A 17,045-nucleotide genomic window follows, 5' to 3' on the forward strand; every position below is an offset into this window, starting at 1 on the left:
CATATACCTCCCACCTCCTTGACAGTTGTAGCCAGAAACGTCTCCTCCTTCTGTTGTGAAGGGAGGAGCCTTCCTGTTTGCTGGATATAAATAGGGAGCATTCTGTCTTTAGTGGGATTTTTCTGCTGCCTGCTGTTAGATGTAAAGATGTTAGAGAACTGCTTTCATTTTCTTTAGAGACTAAAACCAGGGTGAGGCAGCTGGGACGCTGTGTTTTCTAGCACTAATGCTCTGCCTCTGACAAAGCTGGTCTGAGGCATCTAGAGAACCACAGGTGTGTTTTTACAGTGGTGCCTGGAAGCCACCGTAGAAAAATGAGCCAGACTTCCCAGCCTCCGCTAACGCAGAGAGCTGGGCATTGTGCGTGGCAGAATTATGGAAGCACAGATGTCTTTTGCGCTAAGCTAATGGCAAAAAAACCCAGCGTGGCCCTTGGTCAAAACATTTCTGACAAGTTGCAGTTGAGCTGACAACGTGTGTGTTCTTGTTGGCCTCTGCAGTGGTCCCGTTTGTACCCCCACCCCCTCTTTGGTGCCCCCAGGAAAGAAGCTGGCTTGAAGAATGCCCTCCCTGCCGTTGGACTGAAACTCAACGACCTGATCCAGCGCCTGCAGCTGTGCTACCAGCTCACTACGGCTGGCAAGTTTGAGGAGGCCGTGGAGAAGTTCCGCTCCATCTTGCTCAGCGTGCCCTTGCTGGTGGTGGACAACAAGCAGGAGATTGCTGAGGTGAGTGGCAGACTCTTCTGTCCGCTGTCTGCACGTCTGTGGTGCAGGAGGCCGAATCCTGACTGTCTCCCTCTCTGAAAGGCCCAGCAGCTGATAGCCATTTGCCGGGAGTATATTGTAGGACTCTCGATGGAGATTGAACGGAAGAAGCTGCCCAAAGAGACCCTGGAGCAGCAGAAGCGAATCTGCGAGGTACAGAAACTGAACTTCCTCACCATGAGGGAGATGAGGGGGAAGTAGCCTTTGGGTTTAAAAAGGCATTGGGAATCCTGAATTCTGCCATTTCCTCCTTTAAAGTAGATGTGGCAGTGATCACCTGGGAGGGGTTTCCTGCAGCATTTTCAGGGCATCCAGTTTTTCGCGTGGTTGGTAGTGATTGTATCCCTACTTTCCCTCCTTCTCCCTGACGCAGATGGCTGCCTATTTCACCCACTCCAACCTGCAGCCCGTCCACATGATCTTGGTGCTGCGTACTGCTCTCAACCTCTTTTTCAAACTCAAAAACTTCAAGACAGCTGCTACTTTTGCCCGTCGGCTGCTGGAGCTGGGTCCGAAGCCTGAGGTGGCCCAGCAGGTATGTCTGTGAGGTGCACGGGCAGAAATATCTGCTGCGGCAGACCCTCTTTGGACTGCTGCTTCCTAGCTGCCCCTCTGGTCAATGTGGTTGCTTTTTGCAGACTCGCAAGATCTTGTCAGCGTGTGAGAAGAATCCCACTGACACCTACCAGCTCAACTATGACATGCACAACCCCTTTGACATCTGTGCCGCCTCTTACCGACCCATTTATCGTGGCAAACCCGTGGAGAAGTGTCCGCTCAGTGGAGCCTGCTACTGCCCCGAGTTCCGTGGGCAGATCTGCCGCGTCACTACAGTAAGGGAGTCTCGACGTCTGTTACCACCTGCTCCTAGCCCGTGATGTTTCCCTTGAGAATCCCCTTCAGCAGCTTCCCCCATGCTCCCCCTAAACTGACTTGGCGTGGGTTGTGGGTCAAGTTGGGTGTCGGAGGACTTGGCATGTGAGGTGGAACAGTTTGGGAACTGTGAAATACTGCGTAGTTTAAATGCTACCTTTGGGGACTGACATTGCGGTGATCGGCAGCGTGCGTTCTTGAGAACCGTCTAGGCTCTAGTTGGGCTGTTGAGTTGCTTTTAAGCATTGATCATCTCCCTTTTATTCCTCAGGTGACGGAGATCGGCAAAGATGTCATCGGGCTGCGCATCAGCCCGCTCCAGTTCCGCTAAGGCGTGCCTGGCCCGGGGAGGTGTGAGATCGGAGGGAAATGGTCCCGTTTCACAGCACAGTGTGGAAACTTTCACCTCCCACCATTCCAGCTTCTAGTCTAGTCTCTTTACCGTAGCCGTGCCTGTGCTGTGTCTTACCTGCTCTTCCCCACCCAGGAATGCTGTAGTGAGACTCTTAGCTGCTTCTAAGTAGTGGCAACTTGCACTTCTGTTTCCAGATCCAGCTGATGCGAAGTTTCTGTGTACCATTGTAGGTACATAGAAATCAAGGTAAATCTTTCCCAGAGCGTAAAGGGTGGCTCTTGCTGAGCCCTGGTTTACCACACAGCGCACTCGGTAGAAGCTGCTTGAGACGCAACAACTGCCCTTTACACCCTTTAATGTTGGGCTCCTGAAAGAAGAGCTCGAAGACCCTGCTGCAGCTTGGGCAGCAGGAAGAGCCGAGCCCGCCTCTCCCGGGAATGCGGCACTGTCTGGAACCTGGGCCAGCGCAGAGCCTGTCCCTCCTCAGGGGCGGCTCTGCTCCCCTCGGAAGTGGCAAGAGAGCCGCTCAGCATCCAAGTGCTAGTGTTGACTTTTTGTTTTGTTGTGCTAGCAACGTTTCTTAAAATAATCAGCTTCCCTCATGAATAAAGTAAATCGACCATCTTGATCTTCCTGTTTTGTAGCTCAGCTGGTCTTACGGAGATAGTAGAGAGATTAGATTTCATTTCCTCTTTTCACCTTCTCCCCCCCTCTCCCCCCCCGCCTTTTGCACTCTTAAGCTACCAGACTGGGAGGGTTTTGAAGTTTCCAGAAAATGGAGGCTGTAGTCCTGAAATAATTTACCATGCCAGTAGGGGCTGCTTCCGCTAATTATTAGTGAGTAATTGCTGTTGCTAGTGCTCAAATTATCCTTATTGGTAATGCTCCTGTCTTTGCCTTTACCTTGTGTAGTTGTACCCTTTAGTGTTACTGTACCTTTCCCCGTGGTACTTAACAGGCCGGAGGATTTCCAAAGCCAGGCAGATCGTAGTTTCTGGCGGTGACAAGGAGGAGAACATGCATGTTCTCGCATCAGCGGTGAAGCAGAGGGTAGGGCCTAGAGATCCTGCTCCCTCTGTGCCTGGACTACTTTCCTAGCGCTTCCTCCTCACTCACGATGCTGAAATAAAACCATGCCTTACACTAGGCTTTTAAACCTTTTATTTTGTACATAAAAATGAAGAATGGGGATGTCCCGTCTTAAGGGCACTGCTTCCAGCTTTGCATCGGTCTTGTTCGAGGAATGTTCACAGTGGTGGGGGAGACGCAGCAGCCAGGGCTAGGGGCAAGGGGTCTTAAGAACCAGGGTATCGTGGCAGGCCACCGCAATGCCCCCGATAAGGTTCAGGAACTCCTGGAAGTCTAGCTGCCCGTCACTATTCAAATCGAGTTTCTTCATCATCCTGTCCACGACACCTGGGTCCTTCTGATTCTGCAAAAGACCAAAGAGATGGGAATCGATGTCTGCCTCGAGGCAGGCGTGCCCCTCGCCGAACCCCCCCCTGCCCCAGGTATGGAACTGCAGCTGCCAAGTTCATCACCAGCGGAGAGGGATTGGCAGAGGGAGGCAGAATTCACTCAGGCCAGCTCTTCCCCCTTGCCCGCCCCACGGTGCTTGTGGGGGTGGAGGCTTTAGTTGCTTGTCCCAGGGGCTGAAGCACACGCTACGGGAGACTCTTGGCCCGGATTTGGCTTACCTTCGTGAAGGCAGCCAGCTCGGTGTTCATGAAGGCCAGGAACTCCCTCTTGGAGAGCGTGCAGTTGTCCCCTTCGCGCCCTGCGTACCGCTGGAAGACGGCCAGCAGGGACTCGATGCAGCGTTCCGTCTCGGTGGGCTGCAGGAGCAAGGGCAAGTTCAGGCGAGCAGTGCGGGGAGCTCTGGGCTTGCTGAAGAGCAACCTGACCCTACTTCTGGAGGAAGGCTGGGCTGAGGGGGGCCTCCTGCAGTTGCTTTCCTGGAGGAGTCTCCTATGCCCAACCTGTCCAGCTGCATTTTTCTTTGGTATTAGTTTCTCTGATGCCTTGGCACAGCACTGCGGGAAGGACCCAGAGGATTGGGGAGTGGTTCATGGAAAATCCCCTGGGGAGATGTCAGCTCCCATCGGAGGCGTGTCCCGGACTGGGAAGAGCTTGCGCTGCAACCACAGCGACGTGCCAGTTTTTTCCATGCTCTCCAGCACGGCTTGGCTGGAGCTGCTTTTTTTGGAAAGATAAGCCTGCCTCCCCCCCTTTCCATCCCCCTGCCTGGACGGAGGAGAAATTCTGAGTCATAAGAGAAAAATGCGAGCAGAGTTGGCTCCCCAGACTACTGCCCCCGGGCAGGGATAGAGCTGGCCTGGCCTGTGGGCTTCTCCAGCGGGGATAGACAGGGCAAGGTGAGGGAGGCGGGGGGGGGGATGTGGGGCTCTATCCCCTCCCCGTGGCTCCAGTCTTTGGGGAAGGGCAGTGCAGGGCGAGCTGGGAGGAGTCCGCCCTTCTCTGCCTAACCTCGGCGTCCTGGGGACTCCCTGCCACATCCTGCCCTGCCTGAGGCTCAATTCAGCCTTTTTTGGTTAACGTGAGAGGAGCTGAGTTGCTTCCACCCTCAGCCACAGGCACTTGGCTCTGGGTCCTCTGCACCACCACCACCACCCCCCACCCTAATGCTGGGGGGGGACGGGACGGTGGAGGCAGAGCTGCAGCCGCGAGTCCGGTGATGGGCATTGGAAGCATCGGTGGGAAAAAGGAGGAGAGGGGAGGGAAGGGGGTGGGGGGGAACAACACAAATGCCACCCCCTGGTCCCCCACAACTGCAGGGACCCTCTGCCCTCCCTCTCTAGCTCTGCACCCTCTTCCTGCGCCAGGCCCCATCCCCGGCAGAGGTTTAGCTCAGCCCTTGGCACCGTCTGCTCTTTCCTGTGCCAAAGCACGTCTCGCCTTCAGCTCTGGGGCCACTTGCGGGAAACGCTCCTCCGCTATCGCCCTCCTGCCCTTACGGAGCCAGCTCTCCCTCCCCGTCCCGGGGTCCTGGCTCACTCACCATGGCTGAGGTGCGAGGAGGGGGTTTGGTCCTCGGCACGGCCGCGGTGCAATGTGGCAAAGCAGGAGCCGGGGCGGTTATGAGCTTCACCCTACAGCCAGCGCCCTTCCTGGTGCAGCCAGCGCCCAGCCCTGACTCAGCCCCCTGGGCTGCGTTGGGCAATCGTCAGCTCTAACGGCAGATCTGGACGTGCCTGCAGTCCCCAGCTCAGGCTCAGGAATGTGCGGGGCCCCTCCTCTAGGTTCTCTGTCCCTTTCCTTCCTGAGTTTTATTCCTTACAGTTATTTACACTCACATTTTCTCCTTCTTAACTGTTTTTGTCCCTCGGTCCTTTGCCACTCCGTCCCTTTATGGCTCCCTTCATTTCTTCCCCAGGGTCAGGGCTAAGCCCCCCCAGGGCTGCCTCGCTGCTACCTGGAGCATCCTCAGTGTTTCCTCTTGCTACTGCGAGATTTGGGCTTCCCCAGCTTTGCTAATGAGGCCGGTAAAGGCAGATCAGGCACAGGAGAGCAGGCAGCGTTCCCCTGCCGACACAGCTGGGGCTGCCCACCCTTGGGGGCCATCTGCTGCCTGTCCCCTCCAACCTTGACCTGTCCCACCTGCTGAGCTTTGCTGATAACACCTTGGAACCTTCTCATGTTGTAAAAGGGGGGGGAAGGCAGCCCCGTGGGGTTGGGGGTGCTGCGCTGGGAGCTGGCTGCAGCCAGGATTTGTCCCCGGCGGTGCTGGTCTGAGCTCCCTGCCGGAGCTGGCCACCCTCGTGCTGCTGCGGAGCGAGAGGCCCTGGAGGGTTTGAAAACAGGGAGACATGGAGGTGGAGGAGGGACGGGAGGCACCCAAAAGGCACCCAGAAAGGCAAGTGAGCTGCTCAAATAGCTCAGGGCAGGAAGGGGGGGGGCGGCGGGGCTTGTGCTGCTCAGAAACCAGCCCATGGGGCTGTGATGTCCAGCCCCGCTCCCCATCCACCGGGAGCCGGGGAAGCTGCTCGGACACGTCGTGTTTACCCATGTTTGCACAGCCGTCCCGTGGTTACAGCACCCGTCTCCACGCCTTTGCGACCGGCGCTGATGTAGAATCGCCCGCCCAGGGCCGGATTTCCCTGTGACTCCCAGGCCTGGGCGGTGCCACGTTTCCCCAAAAGCTTCAGGGGGAACCTGGAGCGGAGAGGTCGGGGTAACGCAGGCTGCCCCCGCGGAGCCAGGATGTGCGCTGGGATCTGGGACAGCTTCCAGGGACGGAGCTCTTCGGGAAATCCTGCTGGAGGCTGTGACTCAGCGTAGAGCAGGAGAAAGGGAAGCAGCAAATCGGGGGGACAACTGTCCCCAACATATTTTCCTTTCTTGCCCCAGTTTCCTGCCTCCAAACTCTCCTTTTTTTCTCTTGTATTTGGGAAAAAGTACTGCCTCCCCCGCTTCAACCCCTCCCAAACTGGAAACAGTTCAGTCCACGTAAATCAAAAGGATTTTCCAAACCCGGGAGCTGAGGGCAGGAAACCTGCTGCTCTTCCCCTTGGATTTTGCACTTCCACCTGCATTTTGCAAACTCCTCTTTGTGCTCCCTTAACAATAAAATCTGAGCTGCTCAGAGGGGCAAGTGTTATTTCCCCCTTTGCAAGAGCAAATCCCAGAGGGGGTTGTGGCCCGGCCCCGTCCTGCCTGCAGTGGGGGATTTCAGGAGGTTTCTGTTTCTTGCTGCTGCTGCGTGTGTTTGCAGTCAAGGCTTTGGCCCTCTTTGCAGACAGACCATCTGCGGTGCCATATGTTTGTCACCAAGACGTGCGACTGTCACGTGCACGAAAGGGGCATCGCTGGGGGCATCGCCCCGTGCGTCCGCCTGCCCCTGGCTGGGACAGACCCTTCCGAGTCCCTCTGGCACCAGGTTCAAAACAGCACAGGATGGTGGCTGTGGCTAGATGAGCGAGAAGCCCTGGCTGCTGCCCCCTGAGGCTGCATCAGGCTATGGTGGACCTGAGATGCCCTTGTTCCTTCCTGGCCGGCCCCGTTACCAGCCAGAGGGCTCTGGTTGCATTTAAAAGCAAGACACAGATGGTGCTGGGGTTGTCCTCGCTTCTCCCTCTGTCTTCTCGCAACATTGCAGCCCCATCTGCTGCTGAGGGAATTGGTTCTCTCTTGCTGAAGGGAAAGAAAAGTGAATAAAATCTGCTTTTCTCCAGGGAGGGTCATGGAGGTCTCCATCTCCAGCCTCGTGCACCATGTGTGAGATCCGGTGCATTTTCCATGCCGTGCTGCCGCCTCTCTCCTGCCCAAGGATCCAGGAGTGGTCCCAGGTACGGGGCAGCCCAGGGGAAAAGGCAGACAGATGCTCGTGGCCAGGAAAATGTGTGTCTGGATGGCTCTTAACCAGCAGTGGCTTTGCACAGGCACATCCGCGTGTCCCCACGTGGGTGTCAGATCACAGCATGTGCGGGCTGCGATGGGAGCCCCTGAAATCATGCCGATCAGCAGCAAAGGCCAGAGTTTTAGAGGTATGTGGGCTCCTAGACGTGTAGTAGGGGGGATTTGGTGGGATTTTGAGCAGCCCCTGTCTGGATTAAGTGCCCGGGATTAGGAGGACTGTGTGATCTGAACTGGGACACCCTCCCATTAGGCTGAGGCCCTTGTAGAAATTAGATGCAAGGATGAAGGATGGCAGCAGCCAGTGCAGTCATCAACTATTTATTCTGATTTTTCATGCAATACATCAGTGTGAAGAAGAAAGAGACCCCCCCCACCTGCCACCATTACCCTGCGGTAACCACAGCATAACTCAGCTGCTTCAAAGCCTCCGTGAGGCTGGAGCTGGGATTCTGCTCAGCTGTTAGGGGAGCAGAAAGGTGTAACCAAGACCACTGAGTTTACAAAAGTGTTTTTTTTCCCAGCCTCGAGGATTTTCAGGCCCCAGAATGAGTATGATTGAGCTACTGGGATTTTTAGGTTTTTTTGCATTGCAGAGCAGAAGCTAACAGGAGAGCCAGTCACGGGGCTAGGTAGAGGTGAGTGCAGTGAGATGCAGAACAGTCATGCCACAGGGTAGAAGAGATGACAGGAACATAAAGGACAGAGAGACCCAAGGAATCCAATTAGAGCAGAAAAGTGACTAAATACTGCATTAAGGTGGATAGACACAATGCAGGAAGGCAGAAGCTGCAGATCCTGGGGTAACTCTCTGCCTATCTAGCCGCTGAGGATTTGTTAGATGGAAAAATCCCAATCCCACCTGACACCCTCACAGAGCACCCCATTAACCCTTTTGTGTCGGACACTTCTGTGCCACCACATGGTAACCTCCTAAGCTGAAAGCAGAGAGCAGAAGTGATCCTCAAAGAGACTCGGAGAAGACCCACCAGCTCCAGGGAGGGGACTTGCCCTTAAGATGCTTTGGCTTCATCCCTGGCAGGACGGCTCGGTGCCTTCTGTGAGACCCTGGGGCTGGGGGGACCCTGGTTCTACTTGATGCAAAGACGTGGTTCCTCCTCCCGTTGAGGCTGGGCATCGCTCGCTTGCCGTGGGCTCCTCTTCTCCTGCTGTGGCTGGCGGCTCTTCTCCGGCAAGGGAAGCTCTGCACCCTCACGGCAGTTGCTGGCCTCATCTCTCTGGGACAGCTGGGGATGGCTCTCTTTGGCAGCTCGCTGGCCTGGCTCACAAGCTTCCCATGGCTCTGGAGCCTGGGGCAGAGGTGGGCAGCTCTTGGCCTCCCTGTCCTCACACGCCCTCACCTGGCAGCTGGATTCGGGCTCCCATGGGACCTGCTCCCTGGCAGCTTTTGATCCATCTCCCTGGGGCTGATGGTCCTTCTTTTCTGCATGAGGCATCTTGAGGTGCTGGCTGTCCCTCCTGTCCTCCTTGGGCTTTGCCCGGCAAGGGTCACCCTTAACACCATCTGGCTTGGAGGCAGAAGCCTGGTGAGGCCTTTCCTTCACCCCTGTTTCAGACCTCTCCTGTGGCTCGTTGAGATCCCCTGTGTTTTCCTGGGAGCTAGAAGCTGGTGTGCCCCCTTGCCGCGGCGGTTTGGACTCCCCTGTTTCTCGCTCATCCCTTTGGGGTCGTGGCTCTGGGTGGTTCCTGCTGTCACACGGGACTGCTGGTGGCTGGGGTGAGGCAGAGCACTTCTTCACGTAGATGGGCTGCCCCAGGTCACGGGGCTGGTGGCAGACGATCTTGTAGTTGGTACCTTCAGGATCATTCAAATTCTGGATCACGTGGATCAAGTACGCAATGGTCTGAGGCTCGCAGGACTGAGGGATGACCTGCACCTCTGGCCGTACATCAGGCTCAGTGGGGATGTAACTTACCCTCATGTTGCTGACAGACGACTGCTCTCCTGAGGGGCAGAGGTCTCTGTTATCCACCTCCACGGTTTGGTAGGGGCACCTCTCGTGCCTTCGTCCTTCATCCTCATGTGCCCAGCACCTGTCTGGCTCACACGCTTCTTCCTCATGTAAAAGCCTGTGGTTCCTCCATTCTTGGTCTTCGGAGGGCTCGCAGGGGGTGCTTTCACACGGCTTACAGCGTAAATCATTTCCCTGACGGTGGCACAGAAACTCTCTCTCCTGTTCTTCTTCAACTATCTGGAGGCTGCTTCTCTCGCATGCCTCTCTCTGGTTTGTCGCCTGTGGTTCCTCCATTCTTGGTCTTCGGAGGGCTCGCAGGGGGTGCTTTCACACGGCTTACAGCGTAAATCATTTCCCTGACGGTGGCACAGAAACTCTCTCTCCTGTTCTTCTTCAACTATCTGGAGGCTGCTTCTCTCGCATGCCTCTCTCTGGTTTGTCGTGGCACCTCGCTCTTCCCTTTCTCGTGTCTGGCGGCTGCGGCGCTCAGAGACCTCCAGCTCCAGGTCCCGCTGGCGATCGGTCCTCCTCTCCCGCACGGGCTCTTCCCTCTCTCTTCCCCGGCAAACCCTCCTCTCATCCTCTGGTTCTTCGCACTCACGGCCGCGGTCCCTGCTTTCCACGTCCTCACGTGGCTCCAGTTCCCGGGACACACGGTGGATCTTCACGTCTGCTTCTGCTGCCGCCACCGCAGTCTCTCGTGTCCTTTCGTACCTCACTGACTCACGTTGTCTCCTTCCATCGTCTTCGGGCTCGCGTGTTTGACAGTCTCGTCTCTCACATGCCTCTCTCTGGTTTGTCGTGGCACCTCGCTCTTCCCTTTCTCGTGTCTGGCGGCTGCGGCGCTCAGAGACCTCCAGCTCCAGGTCCCGCTGGCGATCGGTCCTCCTCTCCCGCACGGGCTCTTCCCTCTCTCTTCCCCGGCAAACCCTCCTCTCATCCTCTGGTTCTTCGCACTCACGGCCGCGGTCCCTGCTTTCCACGTCCTCACGTGGCTCCAGTTCCCGGGACACACGGTGGATCTTCACGTCTGCTTCTGCTGCCGCCACCGCAGTCTCTCGTGTCCTTTCGTACCTCACTGACTCACGTTGTCTCCTTCCATCGTCTTCGGGCTCGCGTGTTTGACAGTCTCGTCTCTCACCTGCCTCTCTCTGGTTTGTCGTGGCACCTCGCTCTTCCCTTTCTCGTGTCTGGCGGCTGCGGCGCTCAGAGACCTCCAGCTCCAGGTCCCGCTGGCGATCGGTCCTCCTCTCCCGCACGGGCTCTTCCCTCTCTCTTCCCCGGCAAACCCTCCTCTCATCCTCTGGTTCTTCGCACTCACGGCCGCGGTCCCTGCTTTCCACGTCCTCACGTGGCTCCAGTTCCCGGGACACACGGTGGATCTTCACGTCTGCTTCTGCTGCCGCCACCGCAGTCTCTCGTGTCCTTTCGTACCTCACTGACTCACGTTGTCTCCTTCCATCGTCTTCGGGCTCGCGTGTTTGACAGTCTCGTCTCTCACCTGCCTCTCTCTGGTTTGTCGTGGCACCTCGCTCTTCCCTTTCTCGTGTCTGGCGGCTGCGGCGCTCAGAGACCTCCAGCTCCAGGTCCCGCTGGCGATCGGTCCTCCTCTCCCGCACGGGCTCTTCCCTCTCTCTTCCCCGGCAAACCCTCCTCTCATCCTCTGGTTCTTCGCACTCACGGCCGCGGTCCCTGCTTTCCACGTCCTCACGTGGCTCCAGTTCCCGGGACACACGGTGGATCTTCACGTCTGCTTCTGCTGCCGCCACCGCAGTCTCTCGTGTCCTTTCGTACCTCACTGACTCACGTTGTCTCCTTCCATCGTCTTCGGGCTCGCGTGTTTGACAGTCTCGTCTCTCACCTGCTTCTCTCTGGTTTGTCGTGGCACCTCGCTCTTCCCTTTCTCGTGTCTGGCGGCTGCGGCGCTCAGAGACCTCCAGCTCCAGGTCCCGCTGGCGATCGGTCCTCCTCTCCCGCACGGGCTCTTCCCTCTCTCTTCCCCGGCAAACCCTCCTCTCATCCTCTGGTTCTTCGCACTCACGGCCGCGGTCCCTGCTTTCCACGTCCTCACGTGGCTCCAGTTCCCGGGACACACGGTGGATCTTCACGTCTGCTTCTGCTGCCGCCACCGCAGTCTCTCGTGTCCTTTCGTACCTCACTGACTCACGTTGTCTCCTTCCATCGTCTTCGGGCTCGCGTGTTTGACAGTCTCGTCTCTCACCTGCCTCTCTCTGGTTTGTCGTGGCACCTCGCTCTTCCCTTTCTCGTGTCTGGCGGCTGCGGCGCTCAGAGACCTCCAGCTCCAGGTCCCGCTGGCGATCGGTCCTCCTCTCCCGCACGGGCTCTTCCCTCTCTCTTCCCCGGCAAACCCTCCTCTCATCCTCTGGTTCTTCGCACTCACGGCCGCGGTCCCTGCTTTCCACGTCCTCACGTGGCTCCAGTTCCCGGGACACACGGTGGATCTTCACGTCTGCTTCTGCTGCCGCCACCGCAGTCTCTCGTGTCCTTTCGTACCTCACTGACTCACGTTGTCTCCTTCCATCGTCTTCGGGCTCGCGTGTTTGACAGTCTCGTCTCTCACCTGCCTCTCTCTGGTTTGTCGTGGCACCTCGCTCTTCCCTTTCTCGTGTCTGGCGGCTGCGGCGCTCAGAGACCTCCAGCTCCAGGTCCCGCTGGCGATCGGTCCTCCTCTCCCGCACGGGCTCTTCCCTCTCTCTTCCCCGGCAAACCCTCCTCTCATCCTCTGGTTCTTCGCACTCACGGCCGCGGTCCCTGCTTTCCACGTCCTCACGTGGCTCCAGTTCCCGGGACACACGGTGGATCTTCACGTCTGCTTCTGCTGCCGCCACCGCAGTCTCTCGTGTCCTTTCGTACCTCACTGACTCACGTTGTCTCCTTCCATCGTCTTCGGGCTCGCGTGTTTGACAGTCTCGTCTCTCACCTGCCTCTCTCTGGTTTGTCGTGGCACCTCGCTCTTCCCTTTCTCGTGTCTGGCGGCTGCGGCGCTCAGAGACCTCCAGCTCCAGGTCCCGCTGGCGATCGGTCCTCCTCTCCCGCACGGGCTCTTCCCTCTCTCTTCCCCGGCAAACCCTCCTCTCATCCTCTGGTTCTTCGCACTCACGGCCGCGGTCCCTGCTTTCCACGTCCTCACGTGGCTCCAGTTCCCGGGACACACGGTGGATCTTCACGTCTGCTTCTGCTGCCGCCACCGCAGTCTCTCGTGTCCTTTCGTACCTCACTGACTCACGTTGTCTCCTTCCATCGTCTTCGGGCTCGCGTGTTTGACAGTCTCGTCTCTCACCTGCCTCTCTCTGGTTTGTCGTGGCACCTCGCTCTTCCCTTTCTCGTGTCTGGCGGCTGCGGCGCTCAGAGACCTCCAGCTCCAGGTCCCGCTGGCGATCGGTCCTCCTCTCCCGCACGGGCTCTTCCCTCTCTCTTCCCCGGCAAACCCTCCTCTCATCCTCTGGTTCTTCGCACTCACGGCCGCGGTCCCTGCTTTCCACGTCCTCACGTGGCTCCAGTTCCCGGGACACACGGTGGATCTTCACGTCTGCTTCTGCTGCCGCCACCGCAGTCTCTCGTGTCCTTTCGTACCTCACTGACTCACGTTGTCTCCTTCCATCGTCTTCGGGCTCGCGTGTTTGACAGTCTCGTCTCTCACCTGCCTCTCTCTGGTTTGTCGTGGCACCTCGCTCTTCCCTTTCTCGTGTCTGGCGGCTGCGGCGCTCAGAGACCTCCAGCTCCAGGTCCCGCTGGCGATCGGTCCTCCTCTCCCGCACGGGCTCTTCCCTCTCTCTTCCCCGGCAAACCCTCCTCTCATCCTCTGGTTCTTCGCACTCACGGCCGCGGTCCCTGCTTTCCACGTCCTCACGTGGCTCCAGTTCCCGGGACACACGGTGGATCTTCACGTCTGCTTCTGCTGCCGCCACCGCAGTCTCTCGTGTCCTTTCGTACCTCACTGACTCACGTTGTCTCCTTCCATCGTCTTCGGGCTCGCGTGTTTGACAGTCTCGTCTCTCACCTGCCTCTCTCTGGTTTGTCGTGGCACCTCGCTCTTCCCTTTCTCGTGTCTGGCGGCTGCGGCGCTCAGAGACCTCCAGCTCCAGGTCCCGCTGGCGATCGGTCCTCCTCTCCCGCACGGGCTCTTCCCTCTCTCTTCCCCGGCAAACCCTCCTCTCATCCTCTGGTTCTTCGCACTCACGGCCGCGGTCCCTGCTTTCCACGTCCTCACGTGGCTCCAGTTCCCGGGACACACGGTGGATCTTCACGTCTGCTTCTGCTGCCGCCACCGCAGTCTCTCGTGTCCTTTCGTACCTCACTGACTCACGTTGTCTCCTTCCATCGTCTTCGGGCTCGCGTGTTTGACAGTCTCGTCTCTCACCTGCCTCTCTCTGGTTTGTCGTGGCACCTCGCTCTTCCCTTTCTCGTGTCTGGCGGCTGCGGTGCTCAGAGACCTCCAGCTCCAGGTCCCGCTGGCGATCGGTCCTCCTCTCCCGCACGGGCTCTTCCCTCTCTCTTCCCCGGCAAACCCTCCTCTCATCCTCTGGTTCTTCGCACTCACGGCCGCGGTCCCTGCTTTCCACGTCCTCACGTGGCTCCAGTTCCCGGGACACACGGTGGATCTTCACGTCTGCTTCTGCTGCCGCCACCGCAGTCTCTCGTGTCCTTTCGTACCTCACTGACTCACGTTGTCTCCTTCCATCGTCTTCGGGCTCGCGTGTTTGACAGTCTCGTCTCTCACCTGCCTCTCTCTGGTTTGTCGTGGCACCTCGCTCTTCCCTTTCTCGTGTCTGGCGGCTGCGGTGCTCAGAGACCTCCAGCTCCAGGTCCCGCTGGCGATCGGTCCTCCTCTTCTGTATTGCCTCTTTCCTCCTTGCATCATCTTGTTCTTTGCACTCCTGACCCTCCTGGATGTCTCTCTCGCTTTCTGGACATTTAAGCTCATATTTTTGATTCTTCCGTTGTTCATCGATACCTCTTTCTGGCTCAGAGATCTCATAGTACCTGAGGTCAAGTTCTAGTGGTTCCTGAATGTATGACTGATGTGGGCGTCTTGAGTCTAGGCGGTCAGTCTCACGTGGCTGGTGCCTGCTCTGTTCAGGTGCTTTTTGTTCTAGCTCACATAGGTGGTAGTGGCTTCTCTCTTCGGGGACTAATTCAGGTTTATGTGGCTGATTATTACTTCCTCTCTCTGCTTCCTGTGGTCGCTGTTTTTTTTGGTCATATGCTGGTAGTCCTGCGGTAGTGGTAGGCCCATGTGACTGATGGCTACTGCCCCGTTTTGGCAGTGGTTGATGTTGACAGATCTGGCTGCGACTCCTCACATCTGCCAGTTGTTCTGGCTGAGGCCCCTCTTGATTTTGCCTCTCATCTGCCTGCACTCCGGGCTCATGTGCTTGCAAGCTGCCACGCTTGCAGAGTTGTACATCTCCTCGTCTGTCTGGCTCCGGTGGCTGACGTCTTCTCTGGCTGTTCCGTTGGTGGCATGGCTCTTGGCTTTGTTCTTTGTGTACCTGAGGGATTGGCTCCTCCGGCTTGCTGCCTTGCTTTGCATCGTTTCTGCTTTGTGTGTTACGTTGCTGGTGATGACTCCCTGTTTCCTCTAGTGTTTCGAGCTCGTTGACCCTGGCGTCTCGTTGCAGCTCTGGTTCACAGGGGGGGTGATGATCACTCTCACAGGTTTGTTGTTCCTCCTCCTGGAGCTGCCGACGGCTCCCTCTGTTCTTAATGTCTGGCTCTCGGAGTGACTTGCCACCGGTTGTCAGCGTTGTTCTTTGCAGAAGGCTTGGTCCCTTCGGCAGGTACCAGTAGCAGGCCTTAGCCACTCTGAACACCAGAAGCAGGAACTCATTAAAATCTATTTCCCCATCACCATCCCACTCCAGAAACTGCAGAATCTTGTCAATTGTCTGAGGGTCATGCGGCTTCTGCAGGCAAAACACACACAGGGAAAAAAAAAAGGGGTTTTAGCCTTCCTGCCTCTTGTCAGAGAAGTGTAAAGACAGGGATAATTGCAGTCTTTTCTCCTTCCATGTCTCACACCTTCACTTTTATAGCTCAGCAACAACTCCATGTCTTTGTTCTCCATTTTCCTGGTTGTTCCGTGGCTGCAGCTAACCAGCTCTCTTCTCTTTGGGATATGCTGTATCCCTCTACTGGATGTATTTCCTTCCTGCCTTTGAAAGAAAACCATACCTCCCCGTGATTCATTCTCCAACTTTTGCCCATTTGGTCATGACAAAAGGGTTTGGAAGAGCTGGTGAAGCAGTCAGTGCAAAGGAACGCAACTGCTGCTCCTCTTTGGTGAAAGCCTCCCCATCCCACTGTCATAAGAATCATCCCCTCTCCAGAAGGAGATTTTGCAGTCCCTGCACTCCACTTTTGGCCTCAAGCCCTCCACCTCGCAGCAGGACTCACAGCTATGACATCTGCAAACTCCCTCTGGATGAACTCTTTCATCTTCCTTCGGCTGAAGTTGGAGCAGTCTCCATCTTCCTTTGCATGTTTGTGAAAGACGCTGATGATGGTGGAAACGCTGTCTAAGAAGCGAGACATCTTCCTGCAGATTCAAGCAAGCCTGCAAGAAAAGGGGCAGATCTAAGGACGGCAGGTTCGCTTGCCTCTGAGCATGAAAAGAGAGGGGAGAACTGCTGGGATCAGGCTGTGTGTGTTAACAGGACCCTGGGTGCCGTGTGCTGTGTGTCCGCTCCTGTGCCATGGTGAGCTTTGTTTCACCAGAGCACTGGGAAGAAATTCAAATGCTTAGGGGTTTTAGTGGGATGGGGAGTGTCCTCCAACTTGTCTACTGACGTATTTGAATGATGTTTGATAGGGGATGGCAGGACGCCATGCCTCCCCTCCCAGGATCGCAGGGAGGGGACTGGGAGTGGTGACTCAAGAGGTGCCCCAAGAATCCATCCCCATGGGGCTATACCAGGTACTGATGTTTCCAGGACTCACGCTGCTATCTCTGCCTGGCACTAAGATAGACCGGCTTCTCTGGAGTAGGTTAGAGGATGTCTAAAGCAGCGCTGGCATGGCCTGAGACAAGATCTAGCTGGGTCAGAGACAGGTAGAGTGCTTACAGGGAGTTAAAACAAGCCCTGTGGCTGATGCTCCTGTGGCTGATGCTCCTGTGACCAGTAGTAATGCAAAACAATTGATAAAACTTTCATTACGGCATCAGTTTGATTGGCAAATAGATTTACACCAGAGGGGGACTGTCAGATCACCTAGCCAGAGTGACTTATTTAATTTTACTGAGATCTGCTTGGCAGAAAGCAGTGCTCCTGTTGGAGCTTTGCGTCTGGAAACCTCAAAAGCCACCTCCTTCCTTCTTCCTCACAGCATTCCTAAGCCTGTTATCAGCTACATCACTGCTGAGATCTCAGCTTGCAGCTGGGGAAGCTGTGCCGTGTCTGCCTTGCTGCCTCTATAACGTGCACGTACGCATGGACACATGTGCACACCTCTGCATACGAAATCCTTGTTTTTGGTATTTCTGTAGAAAACAGAAATTGTCTCCAATCTGTTCTTTCTGGCTGGGAGCTGACTCCAGACCAAAGTCAGGCACAAAACCCATCTCCCTCCCTTGTTTTCCCTTTGAGAAAAGCTGCCTCTACACATGGACACACGACGACAGCATGCAGGTGTCCGAACAACACAAGACAAGACTTCACTGGATATAAACGCAAAAGACTC

At 56.7% G+C, this 17,045-nt stretch overlaps 3 protein-coding genes across 3 annotated transcripts in view; 1 reads left to right on the top strand and 2 right to left on the bottom strand.

The window, feature by feature from the left end:
• The window catches only part of COPA (coatomer protein complex, subunit alpha), a 25,327-nt gene extending 22,184 nt beyond the window's left edge, over positions 1-3,143 (top strand). The window contains exons 29-34 of the mRNA XM_009322809.1: positions 241-249; positions 542-728; positions 810-920; positions 1,141-1,302; positions 1,406-1,600; positions 1,912-3,143. Coding sequence (XP_009321084.1) covers positions 241-249; positions 542-728; positions 810-920; positions 1,141-1,302; positions 1,406-1,600; positions 1,912-1,971 — 724 coding nt within the window. The 3' untranslated portion in view covers positions 1,972-3,143. The remainder of the gene's footprint in view (positions 1-240; positions 250-541; positions 729-809; positions 921-1,140; positions 1,303-1,405; positions 1,601-1,911) is intronic.
• On the bottom strand, positions 3,140-5,147 carry S100A11 (S100 calcium binding protein A11). Its single transcript, XM_009322796.1, has 3 exons — positions 5,015-5,147; positions 3,693-3,830; positions 3,140-3,427 (listed from the first exon to the last, which is right to left on the bottom strand). Exons 1-3 carry the CDS (start codon positions 5,015-5,017, stop codon positions 3,275-3,277), a joined length of 294 nt encoding a protein of 97 aa, XP_009321071.1. The 5' UTR covers positions 5,018-5,147; the 3' UTR covers positions 3,140-3,274.
• Positions 5,148-9,577: 4,430 nt separating this feature from the next.
• On the bottom strand, positions 9,578-15,899 carry TCHH (trichohyalin). Its single transcript, XM_009322810.1, has 2 exons — positions 15,762-15,899; positions 9,578-15,271 (listed from the first exon to the last, which is right to left on the bottom strand). Exons 1-2 carry the CDS (start codon positions 15,897-15,899, stop codon positions 9,578-9,580), a joined length of 5,832 nt encoding a protein of 1,943 aa, XP_009321085.1.
• Positions 15,900-17,045: the final 1,146 nt, after the last annotated feature.

The sequence above is a fragment of the Pygoscelis adeliae genome, unplaced genomic scaffold, assembly GCF_000699105.1.
Source record: "Pygoscelis adeliae isolate BGI_AS28 unplaced genomic scaffold, ASM69910v1 Scaffold494, whole genome shotgun sequence".
NCBI lineage: Eukaryota > Metazoa > Chordata > Aves > Sphenisciformes > Spheniscidae > Pygoscelis > Pygoscelis adeliae.

What these genes read in the sequence shown, in the direction of transcription:
- S100A11 (XM_009322796.1), bottom strand. An exon ending in AGCTGGCTGCCTTCACGAAG is followed by an intron (nt 3,428 to 3,692) that starts GTAAGCCAAATC and finishes GGTCTTTTGCAG; the next exon opens with AATCAGAAGGACCCAGGTGT.
- TCHH (XM_009322810.1), bottom strand. Translation starts at nt 15,899, where the DNA reads ATGTCTCGCTTCTTAGACAGCGTTTCCACCATCATCAGCGTCTTTCAC. An exon ending in AGTTTGCAGATGTCATAGCT is followed by an intron (nt 15,272 to 15,761) that starts GTGAGTCCTGCT and finishes TTTTGCCTGCAG; the next exon opens with AAGCCGCATGACCCTCAGAC.